At 41.0% G+C, this 11,527-nt stretch overlaps 1 protein-coding gene across 1 annotated transcript; it reads left to right on the top strand.

Annotated features, from left to right (window-relative positions):
* The first annotated feature begins 25 nt into the window (after nt 1-25).
* Nucleotides 26-10,166, top strand: LOC139200003 (TRPM8 channel-associated factor homolog). Its single transcript, XM_070829232.1, has 11 exons — nt 26-672; nt 4,748-4,964; nt 5,305-5,596; nt 6,616-6,917; nt 7,037-7,211; nt 7,410-7,504; nt 7,897-8,107; nt 8,192-8,428; nt 8,845-9,068; nt 9,257-9,370; nt 9,886-10,166. Exons 1-11 carry the CDS (start codon nt 26-28, stop codon nt 10,126-10,128), a joined length of 2,757 nt encoding a protein of 918 aa, XP_070685333.1. The 3' UTR covers nt 10,129-10,166.
* Nucleotides 10,167-11,527: the final 1,361 nt, after the last annotated feature.

Here is an 11,527-nt window from a genome sequence, read left to right on the forward strand (position 1 = left end):
CTTTAGAGCATTGATCCTTCTCGCCATGCCTAACCAGCCCATTCAGAACCATCACGAAGAGGCCTACATGTCTCTGATGAGAGACTTGAGAGAGTTAGACCTCCGGGGCCCCTGTGTTCCTAGTGACCTTGTGCTGATTGGAGACCATGCCTTTCCTTTAGCAATGAACAGCCGTGGCCAAGTCCTGATGGCTGCCTCTCTCTATGGTAAAGGAAGGATTGTGGTCTTGGGTCATGAGAGCTACCTGACCACCTTTCCTGCCTTGGTAGAGAATACTCTGACTTGGCTGAGAGGAGCTGGATCTGAGAACTTCTCTGTGGGGGTCCACGAAAACGTCAAGGCAGTCACTTATAACCTCAGTAAATCCAGGTTCCAAGCCAAAGTTGTGGGGGCCTTTAGTAACGTTCGGGAGGTATGTGTGTATGTAGCTGATGCCTACAGTGTGGGTGTTGACGCAAAGGACCTGGTGGCATTTCTGAAAGCTGGCGGAGGAGTGCTGATAGCGGGGCAGGCGTGGAGCTGGGCAGCAGTGCACCCTAAAGAGAATACTCTGCTTCAGTTTGGAGGGAATAAGGTTTCTGGTGTGGCAGGGATCTACTTCTCTGAACATCGGGGCATGGCAGAGTGCCTGTCTGTCTACCCACAGATCCCATCGTCCTGGATGGCTGTAGTGTAAGTGTGTACTATACTTCTGTTTTTTGCACATTTAGATCCACTTTCCAAAGTGACAACTTTTAATCTGAAACCTTCTACACTGCGTGCACAATTATTAGGCAAGTGATTATTTTGACCATATCATCATTTTATCCATAATTTCCAACTCCAAGCTGTATAAACTTGAATCCTTATTGGATTTAATGCATATCAGGTGATGTGTATTTGTGTAACGAGGGAGGGTGTGGCCTAAGGAGATCAACACCCTATATCAAGGTGTGCATAATTATTAGGCAGATTCTTCTCCTCAGGAAAAATGGGCCAAAAAAGAGATTTAACTGACTCTGAAAAGTCAAATATTGTAAAAAGTCTTTCAGAGGGATGCAGCACGCTTGAAATATCTAAGATATTGGGGCGTGATCACAGAACCATCAAACGTTTTGTTGCAAATAGTCAGCAAGGTCGCAAGAAACGTGTCGAGAAGAAAAGATGCAAATTAACCACCAAAGATTTGAGAAGAATCAAACGTGAAGCTACCAGGAACCCATTATCCTCCAGTGCTGCCATATTCCACAACTCCAACCTACCTGGAGTGTCAAGAAGTACGAGGTGTTCAGTTCTCAGAGACATGGCCAAGGTAAGAAAGGCTGAAACCCGACCACCTCTGAACAAGACACATAAGTTGAAACGTCAAGAATGGGCCAAGAAATATCTGAAGACAGATTTTTCAAAGGTTTTGTGGACTGATGAGATGAGAGTGACTCTTGACGGACCAGATGGATGGGCCCGTGGTTGGATCAGTAACGGCCACAGAGCTCCACTTCGACTCAGACGCCAGCAAGGTGGAGGTGGGGTACTGGTATGGGCAGGTATTATTAAAGATGAGCTAGTTGGACCTTTTCGGGTTGAAAATGGACTCAAAATCAACTCTCAGACCTACTGCCAATTTCTAGAAGACACTTTCTTCAAGCAGTGGTACAGGAAAAAGTCTGCATCTTTCAAGAAGACTTTGATTTTTATGCAAGACAACGCTCCATCACACGCATCAAAGTACTCCACTGCGTGGCTGGCCAGTAAAGGCCTTAAAGATGAAAAACTAATGACATGGCCCCCTTCTTCACCTGACTTAAACCCTATTGAGAACTTTTGGGCCCTTCTTAAGCAGGAAATCTACAGTGAAGGTAAACAGTACACCTCTCTGAACAGTGTCTGGGAGGCTGTGGTTGCGGCTGCACAAAAAGTTGATTCTGACCAGATCAAGAAACTGACTGACTCCGTGAATGGAAGGCTTGTGACTGTTATTGAAAAGAAGGGTGGCTATATTGGTCACTGAGGGTTTTTTTTTTTAAATTTCAGAAATGTTTATTTGTAAATTTTGAGTTTGTTTATTATTCTCACTTTAACAGGTGAAAATAAACAAGTGAGATGGGAAAATCTTTGTTTTTCATTTAGTTGCCTAATAATTCTGCACACTAATAGTTGCCTAATAATGGTGTACGTATAGATATTCTCTTAAGAAAGCCAAAACTTCACTTTTACTACTTAAATGTTCAGGTTTGAGGGTTTGTTAACATTTTGGATTGACCAAGAGCACTGTAGTTGTACAATAACAAAATGTATCCTCAAAAATACAACTTGCCTAATAATTGTGCACGCAGTGTACATACATTGTGCTGTCCTGTTTATGACGCACACCATAATTGCACATAACCCTGTTCAATCCTGGCCAGTCTTCTTTTGTTGGATATCACAACCCTACCAATGTATTTCCTCTCCATCTGATACTGAAGCTATCCAATAAAAAGTCAAAAATCACTAAAACTAAATATTCATAAAAGGAAAACAGGAACCATGACAATAATGAAAGCTGCCGCTTTGGTCATAGAGCCCTTATCCATCGCACTTAAATCATCTCCATCAATAATCGGAATTCATAGAGGGGGAGAGGAGTATAAATTATCTCTATATGTGGATGATTTATTAATATATATCAGACCCTGTTTTGTGCGTACCTCATATTGTCCATGTTTTGGAGGGATTTGGCACTTTTTCAGGATATAAACTGAACCTGACCTGGCTCTTCAAATACAGGATGGCTCCTTGCCGTTCCATATGTCCAAAAATGGCTTTAGATACTTGGGTATTAACATTACAAGAGATATGTAGAGCCTCTATCAGGAAAACTATTGTCCTCTAGTTGAGAAAGTTAAATTAGATCTGACAAAATGGAAAACCCTCAAGTTATCCTTAGCGGGAAAAGTGAATTGTATCAAAATGAATGTACTTCCCAAATTTCTGTATTTGTTTCAATGTATTCCACTTTATCTTCCAAAGTCTTTCTTTAAATCTATCGATAGGGCTTTCATTTCATTCATGTGGAATGGCAAGAGACCCAGAATATGGTTAGATTTACTGAAGAGGCCCAAATTGCAGGGTGGCTTAGCTCTTCCAAATCTCCTTCACTACTATTGGGCCACAAATGTTCAAAAAATCCTTTATTGGCTCCATGCTCCTGATACAGACTGGTGCCGCTTTGAAGCCAGATCCTGCATCTCAACATTCCTTAATGCCCTGGTCACGTCCAGTCTTCCCCTGTCTATTTTTAATTTTACTAATAATCCAGTTGTTATAAATACAATCAAAATATGGATCCAACTTAGACAGAGCTTCGGGTTCAATAATTTTCTTCACATCAGTCCTATTTGTAATAATCATTCTTTCCCCCCAGCTAGATTAGACTCTGAATTTTCTCTTTGGCAAAGACAAGGCATTTTTAAATTTAAAGACCTGTACATAAACGGTCTATTTGCTCCTGAAAATAATGAAAGCTGCAAGCAGTGATGCTCGGGTTATTGCACCTCCACACACACAGCAGCAAACTCATTGCCAGACACCGGTGTACATGCTATGTCGATGTCTTTAATCTGACACTCTCATCAAACATGAAATTTGGTAGAGATCTGACCACATGGAGTCGAGTTAGAACAGTCAAGGACATTGGCGAAATGGCAGCGTTGTTGGAAAAATGGTATTATTCACAATAAAGCATCATCACAGTCTGAGGTTTTCCTGACAACATTTGTAGTGAATCTGATCAACCCGCTTGTCATACAACATCATAGCATGAAACATGTAATTTTCTGTTGCCAGTAGGTGGTGCTATAACTGAATATTGACATGTAGCTATCCTCAGGCAGGGACTCCTACCAAACATGAAGTTTGGAGCAGATCCAGATTCAAACAGGTTAATTTACTACCCACCCAAATCTCCCAAAATGTAGTATAAAGTGAAATTAAATTCAAAATGTTGAATGTGAATGTTTATGAAAGAATAGTCTCCTCCAACTTAGATTCCTCCTGTATGAATGAGGATGTATTGCAAAAGCGATTTGAGTAGTTAAAATCACTAGAAAGACGCTATACAAATACTTACCATTTAAAATCCACGGTCAGATCTTTACCAAATTTTGCATGTTTGATAAGAATCCCAAATCCTTGTGCCATGTGTCACATAGATGTATGAAATTCAGTGGGCATATGGACCATGTCCAGACTTAAAAAAAATTTCCAGGTGCCATGGCCTAAATCCAGCAGGAGTTCCATCTCATTCATCTCAATCTAGGTCTGCATATAGAGAATAATGATTAAAAGTTGTCGAAAGTCTATACAAAACTCAAAAAGCGTGGCTGTGGTGAGGTGTCGAATTTCCATGTATTGCTATGAAACAGGAAGTTGTTGTAAAACCTATGTCTCTTAAAACCTATAAAGCTTCAAAATGTAGCATCATTAATGTCTTAAGATGTCACCTACAATAAATTTGACGTTGTTCTAGTTAATTCCTTAAGGGGGAGTTTGTTAAAGTACAATGCCTGTTAATGGTTTCATGTTGCAAAACTCACAAATTTTACAAACTCACAAGTTTTTCCTAAGCCCCACTAAACAATGCAACTCCACAGGAGAAAAATAAAGACCTCTATAAAACAATAGACTCCTTGTACTTTGCAAGAAGTGCCTATATGCATATACTACATATGTATGTATATTTCATACTTGGCATTTATCTTTCCTCTCCTCTTCCCCCTTTCAAATACAGAATCGGAAAGGATTTTGAGGACGACCTGGAGTTCTTACTGAAGGGGGTTTCAGAGTTTGACCTCCGTGGTACAGCAATAGCGTCTGAGCTTCTGATTCATGGTCCGCTTGCCTTTCCCATCGGGACCACAGACAATGGACAGGCATTCCTGGCAGGAGCCTACTATGGGCAGGGACGGGTCATTGTAGTTACACATGAAGGATATCTGGGACGAGAGGTAGAGTTTACATTAAAGACTGATTTTAGAATGTCTACCTTGATAAGTAAAGTGAACATAATGACAATTTGGTCATATGATGCAGTTTATACGTAGACTATATGAGCAAATTGTCACTATGTGCTCAATTTAGCTTCAAAAGTCAGAAATTTTAAAACAAATCTGTAATGTAAATTTGAGTACTTATTACATATTATTTATTTGACTGTTACAAATGAATTTCTGACCACCAACAATAGGCTACTGTAGTAGCACATAATGAGATGTGTGCTGATCTGCCAAATATTTTTATGTCATCACTTAAATACTGCCTTTCTTGCAATACCTTCCTTTATCACAGACACTGGCTCCATTTTGGAACAATGCCATTCATTGGTTGGATGAAGGCCGGCAGGGGGTCATTGGTATAGTGCCAAATAATGCACTCAAGGTTCTGAGCAAGTCAGGGTTACAGTGTGAGAGGACAAACTTCAGGGAAGACCTGAGTGTATTTGTGTGTACTGCGTACAGCGATGATCATGCAGAGGAAATCGAAGACTTTGTGGCAGAGGGAGGAGGCCTGCTGATTGGTGGACATGCCTGGTACTGGGCACAGACGCACCGTGGAAAAAACCCATTGACAGATTTCCCAGGTATGATAGCAATATATATATATATATAAAATATAGATTATATATTGACAAGTTCATTGCATCATAATATATCATTATGTCCATTCATCCATCTATACCGCTTATCATCAAAGGTTGCTGGGGGGTGAGAGGCGGGGTACACCCTGGACTGATCACCTGTCAATTACAGGGCTGACACAGAGACAGACAACCGTTCACATTCACACCTACAGGCAATTTAGAGTCTCCAATTAACCTAACCTACATGTCTTTACATTATGGGACGAAGCCAAGGTACCTGGAGAGAACCCATGCAAGCAAAGGGAGAACATGCAAACTTACGCAATAGTGCTAACCACTGCACCACCAAGCATACATAACATAATGTATACTAACCAAATTCTAGGTACTACTGTCTTAATGCACATGCTGGTGTGATAAGGTTTGAGGTGATGGCACATATCAGGCACAAATCAAAACTACAACTTAATAAATCTCAGACTTAACAAATTGGTTCTAAGAAACCAATGGATGGCATTACTGCAGAGGGACAAAAGCTTGAGTGTGCTGTTAGAACGGTACAGTGGGACAAAGGGCAGAAAAAGGAAGGTTGGACATCTGGATGACTGCAGGGATGGTTGAGGTGAATGCAAAGAGAGAATCATATTAAGTGTAATTAATCATATTAAGTGCAGCCGGTGAGGAAGTCAGACAGGCACAGAGAACATCATGGGGGCAAGTGGAGACTGACAAGACTTGCAAACACACAAAAGAATATAGTCAGAAGAGGTGCTTGAATGCTACCAAAGAATGTAAATGTATCTCTCATTTACAGGCTTTATATGACACCTGCATAAATTTATATCTAAGAGAACTCCAGGATAAGTCCTGAATATCAGAACCAGAATTAGGTTATCTTGGGCTTCAAACCAAAAATATTGATACCAGTGTTCTCATAACCCACCCATATTAGTCCAAAGCTAACATAATTTCGACAATAAAACACAGCATATCAAAATGTTTGCTGAAATGTCTTTCAGGGAACAAGATCCTTAACAAAATGGGCTTGAGCCTGTTGGGGGCAACAATCAGTGGAGGTTTATACAAGGCCACTCTGCCCAGCCAGGCCATCAAAGACACCTACCACTTCCGCCACCTTCTACGCCGCTTCGCTGGCCATGTAACCCAGGGTGAAGAACTTAGCAAGCATGAGGAGGAATACCTTCAAAGGCTGGGCAAGGATTGTGCCATGTTCTTGCACTTGAAGGCTCATGACTGCTCCTCCTATACACAGGTCCTGTCCACCCTTACTGACATCTTAAAGAGGTCAGGCATGCCTCAGGTGCGTAGGCAAAATAACATGAATGCTCTATTTAATATTCCAATAGAACAGCACGAAGTTGATAACCAGTCAGATGTGTTAGTGCAACACCGTTGATAATGTTCATTATTTTTTTCAAGGTGTGTGAGAGCTGCCCTGTGAAGAGTCCCAAAGACCACCTACTCATGCATGTGGGGGCAGAGGTATATAAGGTTTGCCGAGATCCTGATGCCCTCCTGCCCTACCTCATCAAGCATAACCCGTTGATGCCAGTTGTCTACAACCACAAAATCAAGATTAATGTTAACACATCAGGTCAGCCCTTGTTGTGGACAACTATCAATTAGTTCAATTTATTTACAGTATGTGCACACTTCATTGTGTGCATAATTTGTATGCACAACTGAATTCAATATGTTGCAGTAATGTTTGTTACACTGCACTAATTTACACTTCTCGCTGGTAAGGAGGAGAAAGGTGAAATGTGTCAGCTGCTGTGTGTGTGTGTTTCAGAAAGAGAGGAGTGGATCAGTACAGGTCTTTATCTCTCTCCTGGTATGAAGACCTATGTGGCCATACCAGCAGAGATTGTCAACAAGGAATGGAAGGTAATGTTAATGCACTCAAAAATAAAACTAGAGACTATCTTGCGATGGGATCACATCAGTTGTAATGCCAAAACAGTGTGTGTGTGTGTGTGGTGCAATGGAACACATGAACACATTAGAGAAGTGATTTTGTTGAAACAAGTGAATTGGATCAAACTGGGATACAGTGATCTGTAACTGAAAACGAATGTGGGCTCAGGGGATTTAATGGAGGGCCTATGGCTACTCCCGCTCTGGCATCCTTGCTCGGCTTTCTCTGTGATTTCAGCCCACCTTTTGCAGAGGTAGCAGGCTTGACCCCCAACATTTACCATATATTTCCAGCCTTGCATCATCATTTACAGTACAATCTCTGCTTACATTCAGTAACACATATTCAATACTTTCCTCAGATCCAAATAGGCTGTCAAACAGACCATCTCAACGCTGCAGAGTTGAAGAGAGCACAGTGTGTTCATGAGCAATTTCCTGTTACCTTAGAGATGATGCAAGTGTGGAACCTGTGGGGAGGGCTCATCTACCTGGTGGCCCCACCCAAAACACAAGTGGAGGGGAAAGAGGCCATTGTGCAGATGGCTGTACCTGCGCCATATTATAAATCTGGTGAGTCTGTAGTGCATGAAACCATGGCATGTGTATGCTGATGTATGTAAATTTAAGCCATGTATTGATTTTTGTTCTTTTCAGGAGTGACAACAGCGGCTGAGTGGTCATTGCTGCGTACAGCCCCTTCACCGTGGGCAGAGTTAGAGTTTGACAACATCATCCTTACTGTGCCATCAGATGTTGTTCGAGACCTGGAGCGCCCTGATGAGTTGGCAGCGCTCTGGGGTGATATCATGAGGGGCATCGCAGACCTGTCTGCCATACCACACAAATTTCCCCGCAAAGAACGTTTTGTAGCGGATGTGCAGATTTCCCATGGTAATTTGACTTTGACTCTGTATTTGGCTTTGACACTGAATTTGTCTGATTCTTATTTGCTTATGCTGTTGACAGTCCTGGGGAGATGTGGATGTAGAGGTTCCAATTCCACGAACCTGTATCTCCATGCAAAAAGGGGCACCGCTTTGTGCTAACCACTGTGTTTAGAATATTGTTCATCCCTTACACAATTTATTGAAAATAAATCTTGGCACATACTATATCATGACAATGTTTTGCATTAAAAAATTGCAACACTACTATGAGGAGATAAGAAGGGGTTTTATAGAAACACGTGCTAACATGTTTTTTACATTCTGTTCTTTGCTCTGATTATTTGCCTTTACACTATAGTGTGAAGCACTACAACTATCCCATCTATAGATAATGAACTTTAACCCTGTTTTTCCATCAAGGTTGGATGCATGCAGGTTATCCTATTATGACACACAAGTCCACAGCAGCTGTGCTGGTCAGCACTGAACATGCTCTGAGTAAAGGCCTATGGGGCCCCATCCACGAACTGGGACACAACCAACAGAGAAGCTGCTGGGAGTTCCCATCACACACCACAGAATGCACATGCAACTTGTGGTCAGTGTATGTGCATGAAGAGATACTGGGGATCAGCAGGGCAAAGGTGAAGTCAATGAGTTTTATTTACTTGACAAAGCGACCAATGGCTAGAAAAGCCTGGTCGTCAGGTGTATTATGACACGTTTTATAGACGTCACAAAGGTAAATCCTCTTTTATGTCCTGTGTTAAGAAAAGTATTCAGCTTTTCAGAGGGATTACACACTCCCATTGTTTCATATTGTTTGATGCAGGCTCATCCGGCTATGACTTTAGCAAGTCGAAACAGTCGTGCAGAGGAGTATGCTAAGGGGGGCAAGAAGCTCAGCAGCTGGCACATGTGGGTGGCCCTGGAGACTTACATGCAGGTGAGAGAATTTGTCTATAATACTGAAGAGAAATGTTACTTATTTATACAAGTACTTATTCTTGTTACTTATTTATATAAGTATAGTGTCAGTCACGGAGGCAACAGAATTGTCATTCAATGGTCAGAAAATTCAAATAAGACTGAAAATCTCTGGCCCCAATGAGGCTTCAATGGTCATTACACACCAGACAACAAAAACCTTGGATGTAAAATCAACAGACAATACTACTATTGCCTTCTGCCTCTGTCTCCTTCCATTTAGCTCCAAGAAAAGTTTACTATGCAATGTAATTTGAATATATTGTATCATTAAATCAATTGCCTTTTTGATTTTAAAGATTGTGACTTAGTGAATACACAGCAATACAATGGTTGGTGTATTATAGTGTTAAGACTTGGTACAGGAGACTACATACTGCACTCCATTGAGGCTTTAATGGTCATTATACACCAGACAACAAAAACGTTGGTTATAAAATCAATACTGCCTTCTACCTGTCTCCTTCCATTTAGCTTCAAGAAAAGTTTGGCTGGGATGCCTTTAAGAAGGTATTTGCTGCCTATCACAAGATGAGCAATATTCCCAAAGACAATAAAGGAAAGATGAATCTGTATGCTGAGACTTTCTCGCAGGCTGTGGGGATGAGTCTGGCTGGATTCTTTAAGGCTTGGGGCTGGCCAATAAAGACAGCCACTGAAGAGAAACTCTCCAACCTGCCTTCCTGGAGTGACCACCCCATGGTCCAGTATGACTGAACTTTAGACTGTTGCTGATTAAAAGTGTAAAAGTGAGAGATGGGTAACATATTGTTGACATTGGGTAATTGAATTAATTGACAATGTTTTCACTGTATTTTGTATTTTTACCATATTTATTGCAATGTTTTAAAACAGAAACAGGAGTTACTTTGTTGACATAACTTTTAATTAGCCCCATTCAAAAAAATAATTTATAATTGTTAAATGCTTAAATAATACCAAAATACTAAAGCTTTTTGTGTTGCCATCCACTGATGGCCTACTAAAAGCCTATTCAAATTCATCAGTGACTGAACAATCGTCATTTGCTGACGACAGTAGTAATTTTGGCTCTGCCCAGCTGCCCCTTCTGCCCCTTCCCAGTGGGAAGGAGGACATGTAGCACCTTGCTGTTTTTCTCTTCTATGATCTTGGAGACTATTGTCAATGCGGCTAGTGAGAGCATGAGCAATTCTAAGTTGTCAGGTAGATCAAGAGGTCTTTTACTTGGTCACTGAGGCCTCTGAGATATGTGTCAAAAAGTGCAGCATCATTTCAATCACTATCCACTGCTAAATACTTACTGAAAAATGCAAACTTGACTACACTCTAACACTCTCTAACAAGATACAGACACTGACTAGGATGCTTGAACGCTCAACACAAGGGCATAAATCAAGGGGCCTGAAACAAGAGTGAGAAGTTGAACGCCATAATAAAGCAGGAAATACAAATCACATGAACTAACTTTAACAAACTTGACAAGGACTAACAAAGGCTTTCAAATGAATCATAATTAAGTTTAGGTCTAGGCTTCATTAATAAGCTAGAGTTGAAAATGTCTGCATCCCCAGCTCCCTATCCAGAGTCTCTGATATCAAATTATTTATTAATACAGCTTTGGATGGCAGAGATCTGATGTTTAAAAGTTTAAAGTTCATTTAATTCTCCCATCCTATACACTTTGGCGGTGGTGGTATTATTTTTGATTATTTTGTCGTTCACCTAGACTCCCCTAAAATAGTGATTAGACATCTCGAAACATAGTCAGTTGGTGCACAACAGATTTGGAAAATGGGGAAGGATGCAGTCGGTACAGAAAACCCTACTACAATACGGTCTGAGAAGCTTGAGTTCTTCCGAAGACAGAAGAAAGTATGACTATTGCTCTAGCCTCAGATTCACAGCAACAATGGAAATGGCAACAGAACTAGCTTCTTCTACAAAGTGTTGCTTGCGACATGAGTGGACTAAAGTCTGGCATGGATGCAGTCTAAGCTACGGCTGACAAGCTGGGGTCTTACATGAGCAATCAATCAATCTTTATTTATATAGCGCCAATTCATAACAGTGTTATCTCAAGACGCTTTACATAAACAGCAGGTCTAGACCAAACTCTTTGTAGGAGCCATGAGTG

The sequence above is a fragment of the Pempheris klunzingeri genome, chromosome 4 (genome assembly GCF_042242105.1).
Source record: "Pempheris klunzingeri isolate RE-2024b chromosome 4, fPemKlu1.hap1, whole genome shotgun sequence".
Taxonomy (NCBI): domain Eukaryota; kingdom Metazoa; phylum Chordata; class Actinopteri; order Acropomatiformes; family Pempheridae; genus Pempheris; species Pempheris klunzingeri.